Source organism: Siphateles boraxobius, unplaced genomic scaffold (genome assembly GCF_051911475.1).
Source record: "Siphateles boraxobius isolate OS27281-9 unplaced genomic scaffold, OSU_SipBor_1 60, whole genome shotgun sequence".
NCBI classification, from domain to species: domain Eukaryota; kingdom Metazoa; phylum Chordata; class Actinopteri; order Cypriniformes; family Leuciscidae; genus Siphateles; species Siphateles boraxobius.
Window position 1 is genome coordinate 1 of NW_027509187.1, and position 25,779 is coordinate 25,779.

General features: G+C 35.6%; 3 protein-coding genes across 3 annotated transcripts; 2 read left to right on the top strand and 1 right to left on the bottom strand.

Annotated features, from left to right (window-relative positions):
* Positions 1-9,357: 9,357 nt before the first annotated feature.
* fbxl15 (F-box and leucine-rich repeat protein 15) lies at positions 9,358-13,621 on the bottom strand. Its single transcript, XM_077209239.1, has 5 exons — positions 13,493-13,621; positions 12,683-12,842; positions 12,082-12,584; positions 10,817-11,029; positions 9,358-10,663 (listed from the first exon to the last, which is right to left on the bottom strand). The coding sequence occupies exons 1-4, from the start codon at positions 13,567-13,569 to the stop codon at positions 10,840-10,842; spliced, it is 930 nt and encodes a 309-aa protein (XP_077065354.1). The 5' UTR covers positions 13,570-13,621; the 3' UTR covers positions 9,358-10,663; positions 10,817-10,839.
* A 546-nt stretch (positions 13,622-14,167) lies between these two features.
* gpx9 (glutathione peroxidase 9) lies at positions 14,168-20,306 on the top strand. The gene is made up of 5 exons (XM_077209241.1): positions 14,168-14,428; positions 15,034-15,127; positions 16,225-16,355; positions 18,235-18,365; positions 18,555-20,306. The coding sequence occupies exons 1-5, from the start codon at positions 14,297-14,299 to the stop codon at positions 18,628-18,630; spliced, it is 564 nt and encodes a 187-aa protein (XP_077065356.1). The 5' UTR covers positions 14,168-14,296; the 3' UTR covers positions 18,631-20,306.
* A 1,800-nt stretch (positions 20,307-22,106) lies between these two features.
* On the top strand, positions 22,107-25,332 carry LOC143718238 (uncharacterized). The gene is made up of 4 exons (XM_077209242.1): positions 22,107-22,168; positions 22,674-22,753; positions 23,869-24,153; positions 24,628-25,332. The coding sequence occupies exons 2-4, from the start codon at positions 22,684-22,686 to the stop codon at positions 24,858-24,860; spliced, it is 588 nt and encodes a 195-aa protein (XP_077065357.1). The 5' UTR covers positions 22,107-22,168; positions 22,674-22,683; the 3' UTR covers positions 24,861-25,332.
* The last annotated feature ends 447 nt before the right edge of the window (positions 25,333-25,779 follow it).

Below are 25,779 nucleotides of genomic sequence, written 5' to 3' on the forward strand. Positions count from 1 at the left end.
ATCAACAACTCTGGAGAAGAGGAACGTGTGTGTGAGGGATGGTCGAGATCTCGTTATCGTAAACCTGCTGTGACTTGTCCTCATTCCTGAGATATATTCAGAAAAGATTGATCAACAGCTGCTGTGTGTTATATTCTTCATGAACACAGAGATGCCAGAAAACTATTCCAGAAACCTACAGAGAATTCAGCAGCTATTGTCCTCCTCCCAGTGTTTACTCTTCCAGACGCCCTCCCACTCCTGATGAAGCTATTTTTACAACTTCTATTTTTATACATTTTTTGAAGAAAAGCACAATATGGTCAGGATGAATTTCACACAGACGTTTTATATTTAGGTTTAGCGATATTTCAATTCATAACCACAGGAATGTGTAGAATAGTCATGCTTAACGTAACAAACAACACTAATGAATTAATCATCTAAAATATATCTATCCATCCATCATCCATAATAATGATGACAAATTCTTATAAAATCAATCAATTCAATATATGCATATTTACTGCAGAGACACATTGTCATTTTCCAACGGCTTTGAAAAGTGATCATCCAATCAGAATTTGAATTCATCTGATCTGTTTTATAAGCTAAAATCATTTAATTGCTTACATTAGTTCTGTGCTGTCGTGCAGTACGAGTTAGCCAATAGAGGTGACTTTCACTCTACAATATTAACCTCTACTAACCACCATAATAATTACTATAAGCCCAAACATCAGAAATCAGAAGGCCATCAGTCTGTGTGAACTCCTCTGGGTTCTGTAACACCGCATGCATTGAGCATGTACAAGTGTGTGCGTCAATCACAATCATGCAACGTGAATCATCCACATCTGTAACGCAAATGATGTGGGATGAGCTACGTGCCGAAGTTTACTACTTAGTGTCAGGATTTTGTTCAAATCCCTCACACTAAGTGTGTATGAGCGATAGTAATAGTGAAGCTCAGCCTAGCAAACACCACTAAAAGAGGCCAAAAATAGCAAGTGCTGATGTGGTCTAATGTATCATATTATCTCTCTCTCTCTCTCTCTCTCTCTCTCTCTCTCCTCTCTCTCTCTCTCTCTCTCTCTCTCTCTCTCTCTCTCTCACTCTCTCTCTCACTCTCTCTCTCACTCTCTCTCTCTCTCTCTCTCACACACACACACACACACACACACACACACACACACACACACACACAGTTCCTACAGACCTACTTTCCCCTCCTCTACTTAATAGGATTTATCTCCTTCAGTCTGTGATACACAAACACACACACCTGCAGTCCCGAGCCAAGTCCTTCCATTAACACGGCTAATCTGAGACCTTCAGGGAGCGGATGAACCCTTTCTACACCTTCATATCTGTAGATTTGGGGGAATCTCACTAAAACATGTCCAGGCCTTAATTTACCTTTAAATCAAAAGAAAAGAAAAAAAAACTTGAGTACTTGTCTTTTGCATAAACTAAATGAAGTCTAGTTTTAGGACCATCAAAATTGCATTGTGAACTTACTATTGTGACAATTAAACATGTAGCTATATCTAATAATTTTATTTAGCAAGGGATGCATTAAATTGATCAAAGATGACAATGATGGCATTTATAATGTTACAAAATATATTTCAGGGACAGTAAATGCTGTTCTTTTGAACTTTCTATGCATTAAATAATCCAGATTTTTTTAAAAATCTCGGTTTACACAAAAATACTGTTTTCAACATTGATAATAATCAGAAAAGTTTCTTGAGCAGAAAATCAGCATATTAGAATGATTTCTGAAGGATCATGTGACAGAAGACTGGATTATATAAAATATAAAAATTATAATTAATGTCTAACATAATTAATGTATGTTATTCACACGCACACACACATGTGATCTATGACCTGGACATCTTCTTGACAGGTTTCATAAGACTCATTCACCTCTCTGATTCACACATAAAGCACTGCATCACACATTTATTAAATGAGCGTTAAGTCTCTTAGGACCACAGAGTCTTATAGTGATAAAGTGAAGCCTGTTGAGTGAAAATTATAAATCATCCCAAAATAGAATATAAACAAAAACATCACAACACGTGACCTTCCTTATCCCTTTAGACAACATTGCACAGCCCTTAAATCATCACCTTTACAACCTCGTGAACATATACACACATAAACAACATTACTGTAATTCAATCCTCATGATACACACTAATCAGTTCAACCGTCATCTACTCAAATTAACACAGTTATCCACTTAGCTGGACGCCATTATGCATAATACTCAGACAAAGGCCATTTCCAAACCCTTTTTGTCAATGAGTTCTGGATCATACAGTTGATGTTAATGGCTGGTCGCCCTGCATGACTGACAATCTCAGGCATTAAATAACATTAAGAATGAATCACATTTCAAACTCAAATAGTCTCTAAAATGGAATCTGAATCAAATTAGTGCAGCATTATTTTCATAGTACAAGCTCACAAATGGTCTTAAACTAAGACAGACAGACAGACAGACAGACAGACAGACAGACAGACACACACACACACACAAAGGGCATGTTTTCTTGAGATCCGGTGGTCTGAAAACCGAAACAAGGTACATGCAATCTTTTTTTTTTCGATTGACTTGAATGGAAATCTAGCAGATTACGCCGGCCTGTCAATGCATCTCTGAATCTGAATTACAGATTCCATGAGAAATACTGTGTTCATTTCATTTAGGGACAGATGGAGAGAGTGGGAGAAAGAGAAGAGCGTGTGAAAGGAGACGTATGAAAGGTTATTGAGGGTGTAAAGAAGAAAGAGATTGTAGGAAGAAAAAGCATGAGTGGGCAACAGGCGGAGAGATGAAAGAGTTTCTCAGTGACTCTCATAAGAAGAACGACAGATAATATCAGAAAATACTAATCGGACAGACAGAACGAGGAAGAGAGGAGAAGATGTCAGTGTAGAGAACTGACGAACCTAAAGTATGATCTGGTTTATAGAATAAACAGCAGATATATGCTTGTATTAATATGAATTTTTGCTCATGCAAACTAGAGATTATAAATGCTTTTTTAATGGCTGATAATGATCTAGACAGCAGGGTAGCGAATGACCTTTAGAGTGTGTAATGATGTATAATAAGATTTACTGAATATAAATGAAGAGTTATTTTTTAATATTTACTCAAGATTACTAAAATAAAATGTAAAACAGAATTGCTGTATCCATTATCAAGGCTGTTGGTAAATGATGTACTGACACAAAGCACTTAATAAATAAGGCAAAATGAGGAATGTTTTCAGCTGAATATTACAATATAGCTAAATATTTGCCTGGCATATCAATATCATGTTTTTTTTTCTAACTAATAAATATACACTGTTGTTCAAAATCTTGGGGTAAGTAAGATTTTTAAAATGTTTTTGAAAGAGGTCTCCAATGCACATTTATTTGATCAAATATATTTTAGAATGTAATTTATTCCTGTGATTAAAGCTGAATTTTCAGCATCATTACTCCAGTGTTCAGTGTCACATGATCCTTCAGAAATATGATGATTTGCCGCTCAAGAAACATTTCTGATTATTATCAATGTTGAAAACAGTTTTTACTCATTTTGTGGAAACCGTAATACCTTTTTTCAGGATTCTTTGATGAATAAAAAGTAAAATGGTGCAATTCATTGCACACTTCTCTGTTATTTTTTTAAAAAGCTGAAGTGTGTAATTCTGCATCATAAGAACCACCAAATAAAATTTGCAAAAATAATGACTTCAACAGGCTTCCTATACAACTCATTGTGTCTTACAATCAAATAAAACCCTTTGAATGTGCCCCGAAATCCAAATGAACACTTTTAAACCAACAATTGTTTACTTTAAAATGGAAAAAATTGCACACCTCAGCTTTAAAGACATTAAAGGCAAGCTATGTAATTTTTGGCCGCTAGAGATCTCTTATTCAAAACGTAGCGTAGCTCGTATGACGCCGTGATTTGGGCTTGAGAACGTTGGAGTTTATTATACCTAGGGGTGTGCCATATCATACCGTCCACGATAATACCGGTATACATTTTTACATGATAAAAAAGTGTCATATCGCGATATCAATGATATAGCGACGCGATGACGTATGGCGCATTTACGTTCCCTAGCACGCACAACAACAACACCTGTCTGAGCGCGAGAGCAGCCTGTCAGCCTCCGATGACGATTTAGCAATTTCACAAACAGCTTGAGTGTTCAGCGGGGCTGCCGACACGCGTCTTCTCTCGCGCGCGTTTAGGAGTCGGGACATGACTGAATGGTCTCTTGCACAATCTAGCCATCAGTGCATCGTAACTAAAGTTTATAATTTTCAAGTCTTCTTAATTCTTATCAGTTTAAACATTCAAGCGGTTTTAAACTATCCAGTAAGCTACTCGGGCACTGTCTGAGAGAGTTGCACTGCGTGCATACATAGAGTAGCCTACAGCTCGCGAGAAACTAAAGTTATTTTTCGCGGATTATATCGCTTTAATGGGGGGAAAAACGCAAAATTGTGTAAAACTTCCGGTCTTGGTAAGTATACTCATAAACACAGTGGGTTATAGGCTATATAAAACGCATGTGACAGTGTGACAGACAGTATAATGAAAACAGCAATGGATCCGTGCACTAGCTGTAAAAGTGACAGCAGCCATAGGCAATGCGTCTGTCATTAATGTTATCGTCAAAACAACAAAAGATAGCTTTAATTGTAATGAATGAGAATTATTAGCCTATGTATTTAATTTAATCAGGAAACAGAACTAAAAGACTATGTGTTATTTTACATTTGATTACTTTATTATGTTTCTGTAGTATTTCTGAATACTGGTGTTAGACCTACACACATTTAACATTTAATTCAAAGATTGAAATCAAGCTTCCTTGTGTTGTGTAAACTCTTAACAACAAAATTACCACATTGTAAAAACGCAATGAGTGAGCAAACATTTAGGCGAGATAAACATACTAAGAAAATTTTCAACAACAACAAAAAAAATGTCTATATCGTCATAAATATCATTATCGCAAATATTCTTGAAATATCGTGATAGAATTTTGAGGCTATATCGCCCACCCCTAATTATCCCACAGACGAACTCTTCCGCTTCTTCCCGTCATATATTTAGATACATGCGAGTGTGTTGAAAGTTATGTTATAATGCTACTCTGTGCGTTCGCTACTATGCAGCTACTATGAGACACTTGTTGCAAACTGCAATGAGCTAGATCAATATTAGGCATGGTAAAACATGGTACCATGGTGACTATGGTTAGACTGTTTTGAGCTGTATAAGAATGATTAGTTTCTATCGGTTAATGTATCCAAACATTTGCTCACCTGTCTAATAAAACACATAATATATGAAAGCATCTTTGGTGTTTGCATGGTTTCTACAAAATAAAACACCGGAAATCGAGGGTAACGCGGGTATGATGTCATTGATAGGTGACGCACGGACGCGGTCCGTGTCCTGGTTTAAAACTGCTTATTCTCTGGATTTAAACATTCTTGGTAACATTTGGGATAATGCAAGTACACAATTCAACAAAATATATAACATTGTTCTTGTGGTTTTTGGATATTTTAATCCAAAAATCTTACATAGTGTGCCTTTAATGGAAATTAATGACTTGATTAAATTACTATGCAAAATTATAACAATGAAATAGCATGCATATCAAATATTACCAACAGACAATAGCGGAGGGAAAATATGCATGTCACAGTATGTGGATATCTATATTCCAATAGCCGCGGAGCAAATAAACCTTTTTTACACCCGAATGAAGTCAAAACTGACCTTAAAGATACAAAATATGATAAGTATATCATGATAAAAATGAGCAAATACCACAAGTGTCTCATGTGAGGAGTTTTAGAGGTCAAACAGAACAAATAGTGAGAGATTTATTAAACAGAGGATGCCAGGATAACATGTCTTTCTTCAAGCTGTCTCTATGAAAGATCAGCTGATGAAGACATAACATCACAGACAGAAGACACAAGCCATGATTCATAATTCCCCCAATTTCATCTCTCTCAGTCATCTCTTCTTTGCTTCCTCGCTCTTTCTCTCGTCGTGGCATTTGTATCCCGAACCGTCACGGCACCTGCAGCTTTTGTGTCAGACACTAGTATTCATCATCCTTAAGGAGTCAAACATCTTTCTCAGGACAGCATCGGCTCTAACCGCCGAAACCAGACAGAGACTGAACGAGACCCAGCCGCTTTTAACAGCACTAATGATATATTGGCCGAGCTGATTAATCAGGTAATTTACAGACAATCTGAGGTTATCGCATCAGCTGTTAACAGTGTTAGTTACGGTCTGTGCCAATCCACAAATCTACCAGAGCCTTGTCAACGAGTAATAAACATGTTCTGCTTGGCTTTGAGTGAATTACAAGTGACTTTTGAGTACCAAAACACTCAAAACCTTGTATAATTCTCATTTGTCCTCAGTATTTTTTGCATACTGGATTTATATCTTAATGTTCAATGCCGACATTGCTGCATGAAGGCCGAATGCCCATACAACTTGAGTAGAGCACATGTAATGTACACACACCACTCAAAACTCATTATTTCTTAAATACATGTTTATTATCCACTGACAAGTGTTACCCGATTGAAGTTATACAATTGGGAAGAAAACGTATTATTATGCATTAATTTGCCAAATTGGTACACACCGAAAAACATTTAGTTCAGGATAATTAAATTTCCACTCAGAAATTGCTATTAAATTCGACAAATAATTACGACGAGATGGCAAGTTACACATTGAATGAAAAAAAAGACTCAATAATCTTTGTTTTAAGTACAACGTTGAAAAATCATTTTTATTTTTTGCAGTGTAGTTCTTGTCAGATAATCTCAAAAGAGCCAAATATTGGCTAATTAATGGGCTTGATTAATATATCAGAGTAAATGTAAGGGAAAATGTGTTAAATTAGAGTTGACTTGATGTCCGCAGTTATGTATAGCTACATTTCATTTTCTCATCATTAGGTCTCATCAAAAAATATATTCAGCCATAGCCTATCTGATATTAAACAGCACTCACTGCACACACAAAAACTCATTTCATAGAAACTTATGTAGTGTGTTGTATTGTTTTGATTCCAAACATCAGTAGCACACCAGAAATAAATTAAAGGATATTCATTAGCCTCAAATATATCAAAACAGCACTGAACCAAATCAGATCATTCATTCTAATAGAGATGCAAAGCATCAGAGTGATGACCTCAACGTCCTAAAATGATCAACTGGTTGATTCCAACAGTTTCCGTCAAAAACTTACTAAATTATTGTATTATAGACAGATAAAACCTCCAAATCCTGAATATTTCAGGAATTTAGGCTTTAATTTCACCATTACAAAGTCCCCTGTCCGATGTCCTTTAGCACAAGGAATCTAAGGCCACATCTCTGAAATCAACACTGATCCAGCATGTGTTTGAATGGGACATTTCCCCCAAGCCTGACTGCAATGTTTCTGCATGCAGCAATGCAACAGCATGTCAATGCATCAGGACATCAGGACCACATAAAACCCAGCAGACACGCATGAAAACAGGAGAAACTCTTACCGGAGGCTCAGGTGGAGGAATGCCTGGCTGTTGCTGCTGCTGCTTGTGTGTTACTGCAGTCCGCATGCACTCATCAGCATCATCATCATCATCGTCCTCATGAGGCTCTGCCTGGCGGTGCTGAAGTGAACAGCTCCTCGACACTGTCTTGCATTCGTGTTTTTTTGGTGGTGGTGGTGGTGGTGGTGGTGGTGGTGGTGGGGGGGGGGGGGGGGGGGGAGTTAAAAGGAAGCAGAGAACAGAGTGTTTCTAACTAACAGAGTCAGACATCAGCCCCGCCGATAGGAGCACGAGTTGTGTTATCAATGACGCTCTACCACACTACTCCTACTAGTAATGCAGTAACAGTAACTGGAAAGCGCTGCTGTTTACCTGTTACATTTAGTAGGAGACTCCTCCAGAGGGCGCGTTGTGGCTCATAGCCTATAGTTGCATTCGAATCTAATTCAAAATGATTGGAGACGTTAGTATGCTAAACAGTATAACTGTTTAATTTTGCACATTAAAATTCGTCCTAGTTTTGTCATTTAGTCTATAAAAACGATTAGAATAAAACTTACCCTGTATCCACAATTGTGGATTGTGACTGGTCCGTTTTGACGAGCGGTGGAAAAAGTAACAGGTACCTCGTGATATTTAAAGAGAAAAATAAAACATTTGTAAATGAAAAAATCACACATATGAAGATAAACAGGTAGGGGGATAAGAGAAAGAGAAGAAATTCCACCTATATAATTCTTTATCTGCTTAATATTCTTTATAAATAAAGACGTATATTTTCCGTTGAGTTTGAGTGAAACTACTGACCAATTAGAGTCAGCGTCTGGTCCGCTAAGCCCCGCCCATTCTCACCACCTGTTTCACGGTAAATGCCATTCCGCCTGCTCGCTCTACGAAGTAGGCAGTGAGACGCAGTGCGCATGCTCAGTGCTCGCGTTCTTAAATTAATGACAGGTGTGACGAGTTTTTCAGGTCGAGTCTCAAGAGGCAAACAACCGCTCTGATCTCAATTTAATAATCGAGTCTATGAAAATATAGGTTAATGTTATATTTACTACTGATATAAGCTATTTGTTTCTGATCTATATCGAATTGAGACACTCAAAACCTGAAAACTGTTTTTCTTTAAGGAGAAAGGCACACAATTTAATTTCATGTCTGTCCTACCTGAGCACTAATACAAAACACACACACACACACACACACACACACACACACACACACACAGAGAGAGAGAGAGAGAGAGAGAGAGAGATCTAACAAACTACACTTAAACCTTACTGTTTTTGAACTCTTTGAACATTATTAGTTAAGTGATTACTTAAAGCTTCAATTTACCTATTGACACACACACAGACACACACAAAGACTTCATTGACTGCCCTGCTGTATAATTGTAAAATGGATAAAACAATTCTATTGTTTTCATTTATTTATTTTTCTTATTTTAAATGAACCATTTTTATTCTCTCCATTTTAACATACTGCTAACACTAATATCCCATGTAAAAAAAAAAAAATGAGATGCCTTTCCGATGATGCATACAAATTAATTCAGATTTCTACACAAAAGGAGTTTCACAATCCAGCACCAGTTTGAGTTCCAGGGATAAACAGGGATAATAAAGGTATATGACTAATAATTCTGTAATTCAGGTCATTAGGACACAACCCTTCCCTCTATTCATGTGGAGAATCAGTTACTTTTAGTAATGACCAGGCTTGTGTAGTTCCTGAATTATCAAGCAAGATTTTCCGTGTATGAATCAAGAGTAGGCTACACCTCTTTTTATTGAACCTGTACAGGAATTCAAGTCAAACACCTTGACTTCTCCGCAATCTCCATAACTCAACTCATAACATAAATAAAGTATTTTCATGGTTAAAACACATGCATTACAGAAACCCAGCGTTTGTATTTCAATGCAAAACCAAATCAATTTCCCACTCCATTCTGCAATTAATCACAGATCCATCAATCTGACAGCAGAGGCTACACTGCCCTCCTGTGGTCAATTCAAGTTAAACGGTTAAAACAATACCACAAACTTTCCATGTGAAGACCAAATAATATTTCAAAGCTTCATATTGCATAAGAGTTTATATTTTCATATAAACATAAATTTGCATAAAACATTTATGCACTTTATAATTTACAACCGCATGGAATTATACAAAAGCAAAACATATTAAAGCACAGTGAATGTGCAAAAATCATACACAATTTTGATGTAAAAATGTTGAACAATTATCCAATAAATTGCTGTCATGTTATCTTGATACTCCTTGAAATACTCATAATAAAGCAATAGATGAAAAAGTCCTAAAAGAACCCAACATTAAAAATAAGCACATTGTGATAGGAACATTTCACCTAGCAACGCTTTATAAACATGTTTCAATTCTGCAAATTTGGTCTTGATTACATATTATCAATGCAACATATAGAGCAATACCAACATATAATCTAATTTGACAGCAATATTTCAGTGCACATATGTGCAAATAAAATATACAAAAAGATTTGTCTTATTCAAACAAACACTGCAAACCCATGAAGTAAATCAGAAACAATATTAATTTTCCAGCTTCTTCCATTCTTTTCTATTATTACATTAATAGGGATCAAATGAACACAGAGCTCTGAATCTACCAGTATGATTGTGTAAAACATGACTTGATGATTCTGAGGAAGGATTTGTCTAATGAAGCTGAGAAAATATGATGCTCCAGGACTGAATGTTCAGATACTGAAAAAAGTGCAAATATTTCAGTATTTCATAAGTGCAAAATGATACAATATTTGGTGCATGAAAAACATAGAAAGCTGCATCAATAAATAAGATATTTCCAGGTGATTTTCATAAAGGACCAGATTTGATCTAGCCCCATTCTGAAAACCAAGTAAATCGTAGTGTTTCTTTTTAAATGCTAAAATACACTAAAACAATCAAGCACTTGAGATGTGGATTCGTGGTGTGTCTTCTGTGATATTGCATTGGTGTAAAAATGTGTTGTTTCAAATGTCAGGCATCCAGAGAAAGATCATGTATGATGAGAGAAAGGACCTATAAAACAAAACAAACATTTCACACATTACAAGCACTAAACCAGAGGCACTACATATTGATGAAAGGTTACAAATATGAAATTTGCACTAATCATACACACAAAAAGCATGTATTATGAGGTTAGTTCTGATTCCATGTCTTTTTGCTCACCTCTCCTGGATGTTCCTGATGTGTTAAATCTGCAGGTTAATAAACGGAGCGAATCCCACGACGTCCTGCAGAAGCACTAGCGCCCTCTGTAGGGGAGGCTCCACATCGATCTCCACGTTACGCCGGCGCAGGACTCCCAGACTGGACTCGGTAACGTTGTGACAGTGATTGACTTTGAGCGACTGCAGTTTGGGGCAGTACTCGGCTAACGTCCTAAACACACAAATAAACAGTTATTAATAGACTCTGCTTTTAAAATGTACCGTGCAGACAGCGATAGGGCTGTGAGATTAATCGAAATAACACCGGAATCGCAATATGGCTTGGTGTGATTAATTAAATTGCAAATGAATTAAATATAAGGGCTGCATGTTTCAGAGTGAAGCGCGGTACTGTGTTCATTTACTCCAGATGAGCAGCTCATGCTTTGGTGTTTGTAGCGTCTCAGTTCACAGTAAATGCTGCTCAACATGAAGTTCATCTCGCCGTTTGCTCTGACTTGCAGTCACTTATGCATTTGGGAACGAAACACGCACAATCATTCTCGAAGCACTTATAAACCGGCTGTTGTCAACAACGGAGAAGCTTTAAGGGTCCTTGAGTTTTTCCACTAAAATAAAAGTTAGAAATCAAATAAAATGAAGAAATTAAGACAGGCATAAATGTTAGTATTAGTACAATACTAATACAATAGTAATATTTCTTCTTTTTAGTAAAATTATTTAATAATAATGAAAATGATATATATTATATATTATGAATGTTATTATTTATAAATATGACTATATATATTATTATATAGTCATATTTATATATAAAATTACAATATTTATGTTTGACTTACAATCAAGTAAAATGTAGTATTAATATAATTACTAATGTTATAATTATTAATATTTATTGTGCATTTATTATTACTATTATTAATAACAAAATATTAAACAAAATAATAAACATTACTATTTAAGTATTTCCCTGTAAAATAAGAAAGTATTTCAGAAAAATATAGAAGAAAAAACTGCTTGTTTGTAAGATGATTTGGCCAAAATATTATGATTATATATAAATGAGACTGTTATAATCACAATATTCTTGACCAAATTGTGCAGTCTTACAAACAAGCAGGATCTGGACGTTGTTGTTTTTTTCCAGGGAAATAAATAAAATAAATAAATAAAAAGCAATTTAATTTTTTTCCCCAAATCACGCAGCCATAATCTGATCAGAGCTTTAAAACAAGCTTCTCAGCACAAACACAAGCACACCTGATGGCCTGGTTTCGCACCCGCAGACACCCCGTGAGGTCCAGCTCCTCCAGCTCTCTGCACTTCTTGGCCACTTCCTCGACCGCCGTGTCCGTGATGTTGGCATTAACCGCCACTGAGAGCGAGCGCAGCGCCGGGCACTTCCCCGCCACGTAACACACGACCTCGTCCTTCAGCTGTCGGCAGGCGGTGACGTCCAGCGAGCGCAGGTCTGAGCAGTGATCCGCTAGACTGCGCAGTGCCAGGCTGTCCACCCACTCGCAGTGTGCCAGGCTCAGGTGTGTGAGACGCGGGCAGCTCAGAGACACCGCCACCAGAGCTTGACGGCTCAGATGAACACAGCCACGCAGGTCCACACGCAGCAGGTGCTGGTTCTGACCAATCACAGGCAGAAGCTCTTTATCAGAGATCCAATCAGAGCAGTTGCTGACACAGAGGTGGTGGAGGACTTGATTGTGGCGAAGGATGGAGCAGAAGGCTTCTTTGGGAATGTTTGGCCCCGTCTGAGGAGAAACAAAGGAAGGATAGTATGCAAGCTTGACGAAATACATACAGTACAACAGAGAACGGAAAATATCCATTTTCAAGTTTTTTCCCTCACCTGCGCAGGGTCAAACTTACGGCAGTTGTCCAGGTACACCTGTATGAGAGAACGAAAGCTCTTGCTGACGCGCTGCAGGCTGACCAGGTGACGCAGAGGCAGGTAACAGAACACGTGTGTGACTAACACATCCTCCCAGGGCAGGTCCAGCAGATGACACCTGTCACAACACAACACAGATCAATAAGAAATCAAATACAGCTACTGACATACTGCACATTTCAATGGGAAGATGTCAGTGGTAAGTGTGTCACCCCCATAATATAGTGTATATATATATATATATATAAACATGACTAAAAATATAAACATCATACTGTACATCTTGGAAAAATGCCAATGTATAAAACCATGGTAATGACTTGACCAAATATTAACCGCCAAATATTAAATGCATGCATCGCGGATACAAAACAACTGAGAAACTGTATTAGACATAATGTTATCAAAATTGACTACGACTACAGTGTACACGTCTAAAAACCCTGCTTTCAGGACGAGTAGCATGCGTGCGCACAAGACAATGCGTTTTACAGACAAAATGTTATAATAAGAACATGTCAACCAGTAAAAGACTGATTACACAAAACAAATGCTTTATGTTTTCAATATGCATGCATGCATGCGTGCAAACCAATGTAGCCACTGTCTCATAGAAAATTATGTTTATATGTACAGTACAGATGTTCTGCTGCTGTTTGCATGGATGCCTTTCTGAATGCAAACGTCTGTTTGTGCGCATGCTAGTCAAAGGAACGCGCATGTTTCTCTAAATCCATGGACACCTGGATCACTCTTTATAAAATATACCTGTGGCTTTGCATGCGTTCATCATGTTTTTGATCCATGCTGATACTGTCCTTTGATCCACACACATTATTTATCATGATTGATAAACAGCTGACCGGCTCATCCGGGTTCTTCTGCACAGGATGATGCGGATTCGACAGGACGCTCGTGACTCACTGCTGCCATCTAACGACCTGGAAGAGCAGTGTCAGACATAAATAACTGTTTGAATGTGTGTAGTGCACGTCTCTAGATAGATAGACAGACATAAAATAACACATAGACCGATCGATAGACAGGCAAAGAGACAGATACACAAGAATGACATCTTTATAGTACCAACAAACCAAGCGACTTCAAACATCCACATGAGATAAATTAGGCTACTAAAATAATAAGCATATGCTATTGATTTATATGATACCAACAACCTTCAGTAAATGCATGCATTTTGTTTGCTTTATTTATATGGCAGTCATTTATAATTAATATTATGTCTGGAGGGTCCTATAAGATAAACAAACAAACATAAATAAATAAACCTGATTCATCAGCGAGATGGAGGCTTTCTGTTGGTCAGTGACACGGTTACAATCACCTGATCTTTGAAATGAGAACACACATGACCATCAGGGTCAGCATGCCTTTGCAAACCTGGGACAAAAAAAACATGAACGGCTCAAAAACAATAGAGCCATTCATGCAGAACCTCTGCTGAGCCAAGAGATACAGAACGATGAATGAAACGCAGCCGAGAGCCAGAGGTTAGTGTGTAACATCACTGATACACTTTAGTGCACAGGAACTGAGAGTCTACAGGCAAATATGGCTGCAAATTCAGTGTATGACTTCACCATGGAGACCCTGGAGGGAAAGGCCGCCCCACTCAACATCTTCAGAGGAAAAGTTCTTCTCATCGTGAACGTGGCGACTTTCTGAGGGTCCACCGTTGAAGAGGTATGAGTTTTCCTCTGTTAAGTAGAACAGTTTTAAAAAATCATTTAATGCACTTGTAATGAGTAGGATACTAGGATACACACACACACACACACACACACACACACACACACACACACACACACACACACACACACACACACACACACACACACACACACACACACACACACACACACAATATATATATATATATATATATATATATATATATATATATATTGAATGCTTATGGTCTACCTTTCAATGCTGCCTAGTGTTCTTTGTTATGGATTTGAATGTCTTAATATGTATTTGTATTATGATAATGTCTTGATAATTGACATAACCGCTATGCATCTGCATTGGCTCTTGTTCTGGACTGCATTGTCCATATGATTGTCTGGTTGATTCATTGTATGATGTTGTGAAGCATCCTTGAGCTCGGTAAAGGTGTTATATAAATTAAAATTATTATTATTTTACATACATGATTTTTTATGAACCATTTAAAACAAATGTTTTAATTTAATGTGATGCAGCTGTCAATCAAAAACGATTGAACTTATTTAAACATGAATAAAACTGTATATAAATAATCATAACTGAAACAAATGCTGATGCAGTATCACAGGATGAATGCACTCATGGACATGTTCGGAGGACTGGACTTCACTGTGCTTGGATTCCCCTGCAATCAGTTTGGTCTTCAGGCTCCTGGTAAGACTGGCGTGTTACTGGTTCGGTGTTCATTGAACAGATGTCAGAATCTAGCATTGGATGTTTATTAAATAAGGGAGACTGGGGCAGGTTGTACAATCTGACCTGAAAGGGGTGGTTCAGGATTTTGGACATCGGACCTCATTTCCAAGTTAGCCTGGGTGTTATTTATCAGCGGAGACAGTTTTCAAAAACTTTCATCCAGTCCTTCCAGTTGCATAGTTCGCTGGTGCTAGGCTAGCGCGAGTCAACGGTATCTGCTAGCCTGCCATTAAACACAGTTTTACCCACTCCACAGTACACCAAAAGCAAATAAATTATAATGCCAGACTATCGATGTAAATGTCTGTTGAGAGAATAATGTTAGAAATCAAACTACCCTTTCATCGCATTGCAATAGTTATACTTTGTTCCCTGTATTTATTAGCACAGTCTACAGCAGCGGCGGAGTGATATTAAGTTACCTTGGCAACCGAGAGAGCCGGTCCAAATGACAATCACGCGAGTTTATTTCCTGCCGCTGACACTCATCACTACACAAGCAGAGTATATCACCGTATTGCCAATTCCTTCGTTTACAATCGAATGTTTCAATATCGTTGTTCAAGGCTACTACTAGCTAGCTAGACGCCCCGACTGTAGTGCGCTTCTGTTCTGTGTTTTCTTTTCGGCGCAGTACTACTAACCGGAGCAAAGTAAAACTCCGCCGCTGCTGAGAAACTAGTTCCTGTAAATGTAATGCGATCATTGAGATGCAAGAGTAGTTTGATTTCTAAAATTATTCTCTCAACAGACATTTACATAGTCTGGCGTTATAATTGATTTGCTTTTGGTGTACTGTGGAGTGGGTAAAACTGTTTTTAATGCCAGGTTAGCAGATACCGTTGACTCGCGCTAGCCTAGCACCGGCGAACTATGCAACTGGAATGACTGGATGAAAACTGTCTCCACTGATAAATAACAGTCAGGCTAACTTGGAAATGAGGTCCGATGTGCAAAATCCTGAACCACCCCTTGAAAGATAACCTTTTTTTGATTTCAACACAGTTTTAAAGTTTAGGGTCAGTAAGAGTTTTCTTTTCTTTTGCTCTTCCCAGAAGAGAACCATGAAATCCTGAATGTTCTGCAGTATGTGAGACCGGGAGCAGGTTTCCTCCCACAGTTCCCCGTGTTCGGCAGGATTGAGGTGAACGGCGCAGACGAACACCGTCTGTACGCCTTCCTGAAGGTATCACTCAATCCAGCATATGGGCATTAGCATTTGCAGAAACAAAATAAAGTCTAGTTTGAGTCCTTTTGACATGATTTTCATCACAATTATAGACATTTCTTCCCCACAATTTCTCATTTTTAAATGTTTTTTTTTCAATCTAACAAAGCCGTCACATAAATGAGTTTATCAGTAGATCTGAGAGGGTTCACATCACAAATCACTTATTTAGCCTATAAAACATTTAGAAAATTAATTAATTGGAAAAATTGGACATTTATCTTCTCGGTAATGAATTAAATAGTGTTAGCAAGTGGCTTATAGACAACAGGCTTTCAATACATCTGGGAAAAACTTAGTCCATTTTTTACTTGGAACAAACAGCAAGTTGTCTAGAACAAGTGTACTTAGTGTACAAAGGTCAAATGCAATGGCACTGAAATAGTGTCTCAGAAAAGTGTTACATACCTGGGGTTTATGGCAAGCCGTTTTAACTTTTATTCATTTCCAGGATATGAATTCTTGATATCAACAATTCAATTTTAACTAGTTAAAATTATAGTTATTGATATCAGGAATTAGATTTATACTAGTAACAATGGCAATTTTTGATATCAGAAATTACATTTCCACTAGTAACAATGCTAATTCTTGATATCAACAATCACATTTTTACTAATTAAAATGCTCATTCTAGATATCAAGAATTGTATTTCAACTAGTAAAAACTATAATTCTTGATATCTGTAGTTGTATTTTCACTAGTGAAATGTCACCATAGGCTGTCATTCAAAATCAATTGTTGATATCCATAATTGATTTCTTACTAGTTGCAATTCCAATTTTACATATCAGAAATACAATTCTTACTAGTAAAAACCTTTATTTTTTGATATCAAGAATTCAATTGTCACTAGTTGAAATGTCTATTCTTGATATCAACAATTGAATTGCTACTAGTAACAATGTTCATTTTTGATATCAATAATTCCATTTTCACTAGTGACTATGTTAATTTCTGATATCATGAATGTGATTGTTACTAGTAAGAAAGCCATTTTAGATATCTGAAATAATATTGATATCAGAAATACATTTTCAGATATCAAAAATGAAAGTTTTTACTAGTAGCAATTAAATTGTTGATATCAAGAATAGACATTTCAACTAGTGACAATTGAATTATTGATATCAGGAATTCACATTCTTACTAGTAACAATGTAATTATTGATATGAAAAATTATATTTCTACTAGTAAGAAATCAATTGTTGATATCAACAATTAATTTTGAATGGCAGCCTATGGTGACATTTCACTAGTGAAAATACAATTACAGATATCAAGAATTCAATTGTTGATATCAAGAATGAAATTGTTGATATCAATAATTAAATTGGTGATATCAAAAATGTAATTGTTGATATCAAAAATTGAATTGTTGATATCAAAAATTGAATTGTTGATATCAAGAATTCATATCCTGGAAATGAATAGAAGTTAAAACGGCTTGCCATAGGGGTTAACATTAGAGCAGTCATTAACCTGTAAATCCATTGCTGACAAAATACTATCCAAGTGTGCAGGTAAACTGAAATTCTTGTACCGCAGAACAAGGCATTTTATATTTTTCTATCAAGAAATTACTGGTTGTATCATTGATTCAATGTCATTTTCAATTATGCATGTTCTGCTTGGTACTGTGGATTATCAGTTAAACTTAAAAACAGACTGCAAGTGATGCAAATTAATGTTATCCGCTACCTGTTAAATGCTATTTCAAAATAAAGGAAATTGAAAATCTAGCAAATTAATAAACTACTGTTGCTAATAATAAGTTACAGGTTAAGCCAGAGTAAGTCCGTTCTAGCAACGTTACAATGACTTTGTTCTTCCAGGAATCTCTTCCGTTTGTCAACCCGGTGATTGGAGACATCAGGAAGCTCTACTGGTCTCCCATTAAAGTCAACGACATCCGATGGAACTTCGAGAAGTTTCTCATCACTGCCGACGGAGTTCCTTACAGACGGTACCGAGATATGCTCATAAATTCAGAGTGATTTGCATGTAATGTCCAAAATAAAAGAAGACAGAGAGTGTGTATTGCAGACATTAAACTAGCACAGCGTTTGACCAATCAGAATCAAGTATTTCACAGAGCAAATATGAATATGAACAAATACAGAATCATCTGTAACATCTGAATTGTCTATTTCAGGTATGATCTTCATTGTCCATTTGAAGAGGTGGAGCGGGACATTACAGCGCTTCTGCAGGGAAGACATTCATCATAACACATTCATAACCAGCGCTCTGATTATGATTCCGGCTCAGCGGCCACTGTCAGTCTGGATTCATTCAGTTCTACTTCTTCCACTTACCTGGATCCATTCAAACTTCATAGATGTGAATCTCATGAAACTTGTCATGAAACTGTCTCAAACGTATTTCACTTCAAAATCAGTTTTTATTTTATTTTAGGAGTATTATTATTTTGTATTCATCATTTTCATGACAATTAAGAACATTTCCCCCCTAAACTCTCAATATTATAATATTAATTCCAAAAAATTACACATTACTGAAAATGTTAAAGAATGGATACTTTATCATTGTTATACTGTCTTTAATTTATGCCAGTATATTAAAAAAGAAAAAGAAAAACTTGAATAACCATTTGGCCCACTTTTTAAAAAAAAGTTCCTTCCTTAAATTTTTAAGTACAATCTACTTGGATAAAAGTCATTCAAACTGAAATTACATTAAACTGACTTAAAAAAGGGAGTTGTCTTGTAGAACTTAAAAATAAAGTTAACTTATTTTGATGAGTTAAAGCAATGTAAAAAAGTATGTTGTCATAACTTATTGATCATATAATTTTTACAGAACAGGATGTGTGTAACTGTCATGAAAAAAACATGTAATAGTCCTAAAATAGGCTTACATTTTTTTTTTTTAAATGAAATATTATTTTCTTTTGTTTTTTGGGGTGAAAAATGAGCTGGGATGTAATTTTATTGTTTCATGAGATTGTTCCACATCCAGTCTCATCAAATTGGATGTAAATTCCGCACAGAACTCAGATTTCCCGAAGCCTGTCGTGTTCACCAGGACAGGTTTGGGTTTGTGTTGTGATTGTGAGGCGGCACAGTGACGATCCCTCAGGAAATGCTGTCCGGCAGCTGAGCTGGATCTGAAGCGGGAAGAGTAGATCTGATCGTCAGTGCATTCACTCAGATCTCCTCCTGACCCGAGCACGCCTCACTGATGTCACTGTTACCATGACAACAGTAAAGATGCTTTCAACTCTACAGGTCTTCCATCGATTTATTTGGATGCTGAAAGAGAGATAAACACGAGGTTTAAATCAGCTTTATTTTAGAATCATTGAAATATTAATATAGTTGTTATTCAAACTTTGAATCAGTTTTTATAATTATATTTTCAGGGTTCCTTTTCATTTTAGTTAAAGTTTTGGAAATTTTATTGTGTGTTTTTTAATATATATATTTTAAAATGTCTATATAGTTTGTATTCATTTTTTTTTTTTTTTTTAGTACATCAAGTTATATAAACTAAATTAAAATGACAAATGTTGCCGTGCCAACTAGCTTGCATAATATATTTATTTCATTTCAGTCAAAGTTTATTTCATTTCAACTTATGACATTTTTATGGTTTTAGTTTCACTTATAATGTATGAAATATGAAACTAAAATAAATCATTAAATTGAGTACAATCATTTAATTGTAAAAAACAAGAAGTTTTAGGTTTTGTTTTAAATTAATCTTTAATTTTAAATATATAAATATTTTGAATGAATGAGTGAGGGAGTGAGAGAATGAGACATATTCGTATTTTGTGCATCCTGACATTATTTTTTAAAATATTTATGATAATTTGATCATTTTTCTTTAGTGAAAAGAAAATACCTCCACATCCAGACTCATAATAAAGACATAAACATCTTAACCAAGTGCAGTGTTTTGTTCCTCCCTCATATTTAAAAATATAAAATATGTTCCTCATAATTTGATGTTTTAATTGAACTCGTTGGGTCATTAAAAACAAATATCCCATCTGGACATCACTTTTGGCTGCTATTTACAGTATATTGTGTGTTTTATCACAGAAGACTTCATATATTATTTTGAGTGCCACTGCTTTGATATGACATTCAGATCTCCAGTGTGCAAATGCTATTTTGCAATGCTATGAAAGGTTCGCTTTGCAGACTCATCTGTAGATGAACTGAACTGAATGTCATGTATTTCTCATATTATAAAAGCCTTATGGCAGTTGAGCATACTTAAATTCTGAGAAAGTGTGAAAAAGATAGACTTTACACAATACCTGAATTAAAATCCAGTGTGTATCAGTCAATTATATGAATATAACGTAACTTGCAATGCATTATAGCAAAGTCATATAATAATTATGCATGAAATGATGATATTCAACATTTCTGTTGTTGGTTGAGTGTTGTCTGTTTTTGCCACAACACTGGTCTTTCATACAGTATGTGTTTCGCTTGTAAAAAGTTCTGTAAGGACCGTGTTTGTACAGCCTATCTTTATGATGGCCTAGATTACAGAAATAAATAACAGACTATAATGAAATGAAATGAAATGCACCTATTTATTAGCGATCTGATTTTTATGCTTGGACTGATTCCCTGTCGAGTGATGCTGAAGGAACGAATGGAAAAGAAATGGACGAGACAGAAATATTTAGAATTAAAGCTGCAAGCAGCATTTAGCGGTGTTCAAGCAGTTAAGGCTTTTAAGGCCGTTAAGCACAAAAGCATCAAAAGACATTAAGTTTTATTTATCATAGATTTAAACACTGGCATAATAGATGGAAAAGACCATTTACAGCCAATACAGGCAATTTACCATATGGAAATATATGGTTTTAAAGCTTTTTAACAGTTATAGCGCCACCTATGGCCCGATCTCCATGAAACTTTGCATGCTTCTTGGCCATGTTATGACACATATGCTCATCAGTTTTTGTGAAGTTTTGACTTTTCGTTTAGGATTTATAGGCTTTTGACTGTATTTTGCCCCGCCCCTTTTCTAAATGACCCTGTTACAGCCACCCAAATGCAAAATTTCAACTTTTTTTCGATAATTATTGATCTTGAGAGTCCAGAGAATAGGCCTAGACTGGTTTGGTTCCGATCGGGCGAAAAACCAGGGACTAGTTCGCAAAAGTAGGTTTTAGACAAAATTCGACATAGCGGAAAATTTTGTCCGTCTAGAGCCAAGGATCACAGTGGTGTAAAAAGCTTGAGGCTAGGACCAACGGTCGAGGAGTTAACAGCAATTTAGTACTTTTGGTTGCTGTAGCGCCACCTATGGGCCAATCAGGGTCATACTCTGATAGGTTGTCCCCAAATTGAGGCCTACCATCTGGCCGAGTTTCAAGTCTCTGGGGCTTACGGTTTGGGCTGCACGATGCGTTTTATGTTTTTTTTTTTTTAATCAAATAGCAATTACAATAGGTTTTCAGAACTTCCTGCTTGAACACCTAATTAAGATGTAATGAGAATTAGCCATTTTAAATGGATATTTATTAATGAAAGTCTGCCTAAAAAGCATTATGGGAAGCACTTTGCTCGAGGCACAACTGTGGTACATTGTATTGTTTGTGATGATGGAAAATTTTGTACAAACTGCATTAAGACTTGAACCAGTTTAACGACTGATTGTGTTGATGCAATCTATAACGTAATAGTATATCTAATACTGGATCTGTATAAACCTGGAGTGCGCTGTAGAGAGAGTCAGAGTGAATGAACTCACACGCTGAGGACATACAGACCAGAGGTGAGCAATAACTCTCTCTCAACAGGAAAATAATATCCTTTATATTTACTGATCCTTAACCAGAAAACTGTGATGTCATCGTCCAGCTCAGTTCAGTTCTCATATAATGGTGTCAATGGAGGCAGATCAATAATATTGTTGAATATTAAATTAAATTTTGTGGTTGTATTTTGCACTCGTGAGTCCCTTCAACACCACCAAATTAAGGTATGATTCTTTATGTTTGTGTGAATCCTGGAAAACTGTTTCAGTGTGAGTATTTTCTCAAACTTTCAACAAGCAAGTATTAATTCAAAGTATTATTTTTTTACTGTGCAACTATCATATTCTGTATTTGACAAAATATAAGTCTAAAGATGCAAAAGAAAATATTGGCGTTTCTTGAAACATAAAGGAAATATCATTTCAAACTACTTTAAATCACCCTAAAGATCGTTTGCTTATTTTGTACACAATGTACTTCCTTATTAGTCATTTTCCTTCTGATCATTCTTGTTTATTGCAGGATCAAAACCATGAATGCTGTAAATGCAGTTCAACTGTTCATTCTGGTTTGGACTTTTACTGATGTCTGTCAAGCTGATGGTAAGAGATTAAACTTTCATGAAGATCATGAAGAAAAAAGATCAAATCTTATTTATATATATATATATTATATATTTATATATATATATATATATATATATATATATATATATATATATATATATATATATATCATGCTTGTGCACAATTCAGAATTGAATAGAGAATGACTCCTAAATTCCAATTCAATTCTTGAATTTGAATTGAATTTGAATTGATGTCAAAAACAGGATCTAGAATTACAATTAGAATTTGAATTAAAGGAAGCAGAATTGCAATTCAAAACAAATTCCAAGAAATTAATATAGATATTTTAAGTGAAGTGTTTAACAATGAAGCTTTACAGTATATGTCAGATATGATTGCATTACATATTCTATAAATGATATTAGTTTGAACTACTTGTACAGATTACATTAACAGGAAATATTTTCCCCCAGCAATGAATGTTAAAAGCTCTAGTCACAGAACAAATAATTAAGTTTGATTTATTGTAATAGTAATTTTGTGGAACATGATAGAACATGACTCCCAGAATTACTTTAGTAAATATTTAGAAGAAAAAAAAAACAATTTTAGGTGGACTTTTGTTTATATATATATATATATATATATATATATATATATATATATATATATATATATATATATATATATATATATATATATGCTAATTTATGTGTTTATACACTCACACTCTTCTGTTCATACAGATCAGTACAAATTTACTTTACTTTTAGAGATAATAAACACATTTTCAGTCATGACTACAGGAACTTGTGTTTCTCAATTGACTCTATCTGATGCACATGATTAAAAGATATAATTAGAATGATTTTGGATGCAGAGAGACAACTGTATTATTCTGCTTTTTGTAAATAAATAATATTTTATATAAGCTACAATAAATAATAGATAATAAAATGTGTGAGTGTCCCATAGCTAAAGATCAAATTCTATTGATGATCTAATGTACAAAAACATAATGCATTGGTTTTATTTATGAATAGGTTCTCTAATAAAAGAGTCTTTGTATATGTTTTATATAACTGGCGTGGACACTGACACAACAGGTTGTGTTGTGATCAGTTGCTGTATTATATGTTATTTTTCAGGTGACATCAGTGTAAGCTGTGCTGATGTGACTGGAACTGTGAGGAAAGAAGTAACTTTCACCTGCAGCGTCTCTCTGAAGAAGTCTGATTGCTGCATTTCACTGTATAAGTTTCGATATCCTGAGAAATATAATAACTCTGAAATCTGTAGAGAAAACAGCTCCTGTGAACAGAGAAACTTCACATGCAGCTTCAGTTCAACTACAGTAATGACGGGACAATTCAGATTCTTTATCCAAACAAACTGTGGACGGAAAGACACAGAATTCACTGTGAACATAACAGGTACCGTATATAATTGTCACGTTTTGAGCTTGTTTGTTCATGTTTAAAGTGTGTTTAGGCTCTGTTCTGTAGGTTAGTTTCTAGTATGTGTTAATTGCTTCTGTCTTCCATGTTCCTGGTCTATTTCTTGGGAGTTTGTTACTTTTGGAACTCAGAAAACTGCTCTTTAGTGTCTTGTCAGCATATGCGTTGGCATATTTATAATTTTAAACCACCTGTGAATAAATGATTTAAGATGTTAAGGTCTAAGGAGGAAACTGAAAATTATAGTTTCCAAATTGTGAAATCTCAGATATTTCAGTCGGAGTGATTTTAGAGATATTTTTGTTTTGGTCTGTGTGTCAAGAAATCAGTTTGATCAGATTCTCAGCTGCAGAAATGTTTTCTGAAGTTTGTGTGGAGAATCTGAATAATGTTTGATAGGCTGAAGTTGAGTTTATGATTTAAACAATTCTTTTAAATGCACTTTTTTAGATATAAATACAGCACTGCTTATAAACCCAAGTCCTGGTTTTAGAACTGAGGACACCGTCATCGCAGCAGTTACAGGCTGTTTCATCATCTTCATCATCATCATCATCGTTACAATCATTTACAAAAAGAAACCAAACTACAGCAAACCTTGTGGATTCCAGAGGAGGATATTTCTGGGCCATAAACATGATGACAACAACAGCAATTTCCAAGAGCAAAATCCAAAAATGTGATATAATATCACTGACTCAGAAGTATGAAAGTATTGAGTTTTGTTTGACTTTAAATGTGAAGATCATGAAAGACAAAAGCTTTATAGGAACTCCATAAACTATATCTGTACATACATTACTATCTGTTATACCTCACACTACTGAACTATATAACTCTGGTTGAAGGGTTTAAAACTCTGTTTCATTGATTTCTGTGAAATAATAGCATATTATTGATCTCTTTGATCTACAGTATTTGGCTTTAATGATCTTAAGCCTGTGTGAACACTAAGAGCCGATGCTGTGAAACCCAAACTGTGTTTGGTGTTGTTTTTTTTCTGATTTGGTGTTTGGTGTTGTTGTTTTTTATGGAATGGAAACTTTTAATATGTTGTACCTGCAATTTTCGAATGCTGCGAATGGTGAGGTTTTGTACAGGGTTATTTTATATTATTTAAAAAGAAATGAATAAACATGTGTGATGAATATTTTAGATGAATATCTGGACACGTTTTTTAATCAGCATGGCGACACAGAACAGTATTTACAGTAAACCAGTAAAACAAAGTGGGTATAGGGAAACTGCACAGAGATGATCTGCATTGATCTAATTATTTAAAGGGTTAGTTCACCCAAAAATGAAAATTAAGTCATTAATTACTCACCCCCATGCTGTACCAACCCCGTAAGACCTTCGTTCATCTTCGGAACACAAATGAAGATATTTTTGATTAAATCTGAGAGGTGGATCACTGCTACATAGGCTGCCAGAGGGAATGAAACTTGACGGCCCAGAAAGTCATTAAAGAACATGTTTAAATATTCCATGTGCCTACAGTGGCTCAACTATAAGTTTATCAAGCGACGAGACTACTTTTTTCCCGAAAAAAACCCCATAAATAACGACTTTATTCGACTATTCCTTTTCTTCCTTGTGGGC

Bases quoted from the DNA above. Each gene is read 5' to 3' on its own strand.
- LOC143718238 (XM_077209242.1), top strand. From the start codon at position 22,684: ATGAATGCTGTAAATGCAGTTCAACTGTTCATTCTGGTTTGGACTTTT. The intron at 22,754-23,868 runs GTAAGAGATTAA...GTTATTTTTCAG, and splicing joins TGATGTCTGTCAAGCTGATG to GTGACATCAGTGTAAGCTGT. The intron at 24,154-24,627 runs GTACCGTATATA...GCACTTTTTTAG, and splicing joins ATTCACTGTGAACATAACAG to ATATAAATACAGCACTGCTT.
- fbxl15 (XM_077209239.1), bottom strand. From the start codon at position 13,569: ATGATAAATAATGTGTGTGGATCAAAGGACAGTATCAGCATGGATCAA. The intron at 12,843-13,492 runs GTATATTTTATA...GTGTTGTGACAG, and splicing joins GAACGCATGCAAAGCCACAG to GTGTCATCTGCTGGACCTGC. The intron at 12,585-12,682 runs GTGAGGGAAAAA...GTTTCTCCTCAG, and splicing joins GTAAGTTTGACCCTGCGCAG to ACGGGGCCAAACATTCCCAA.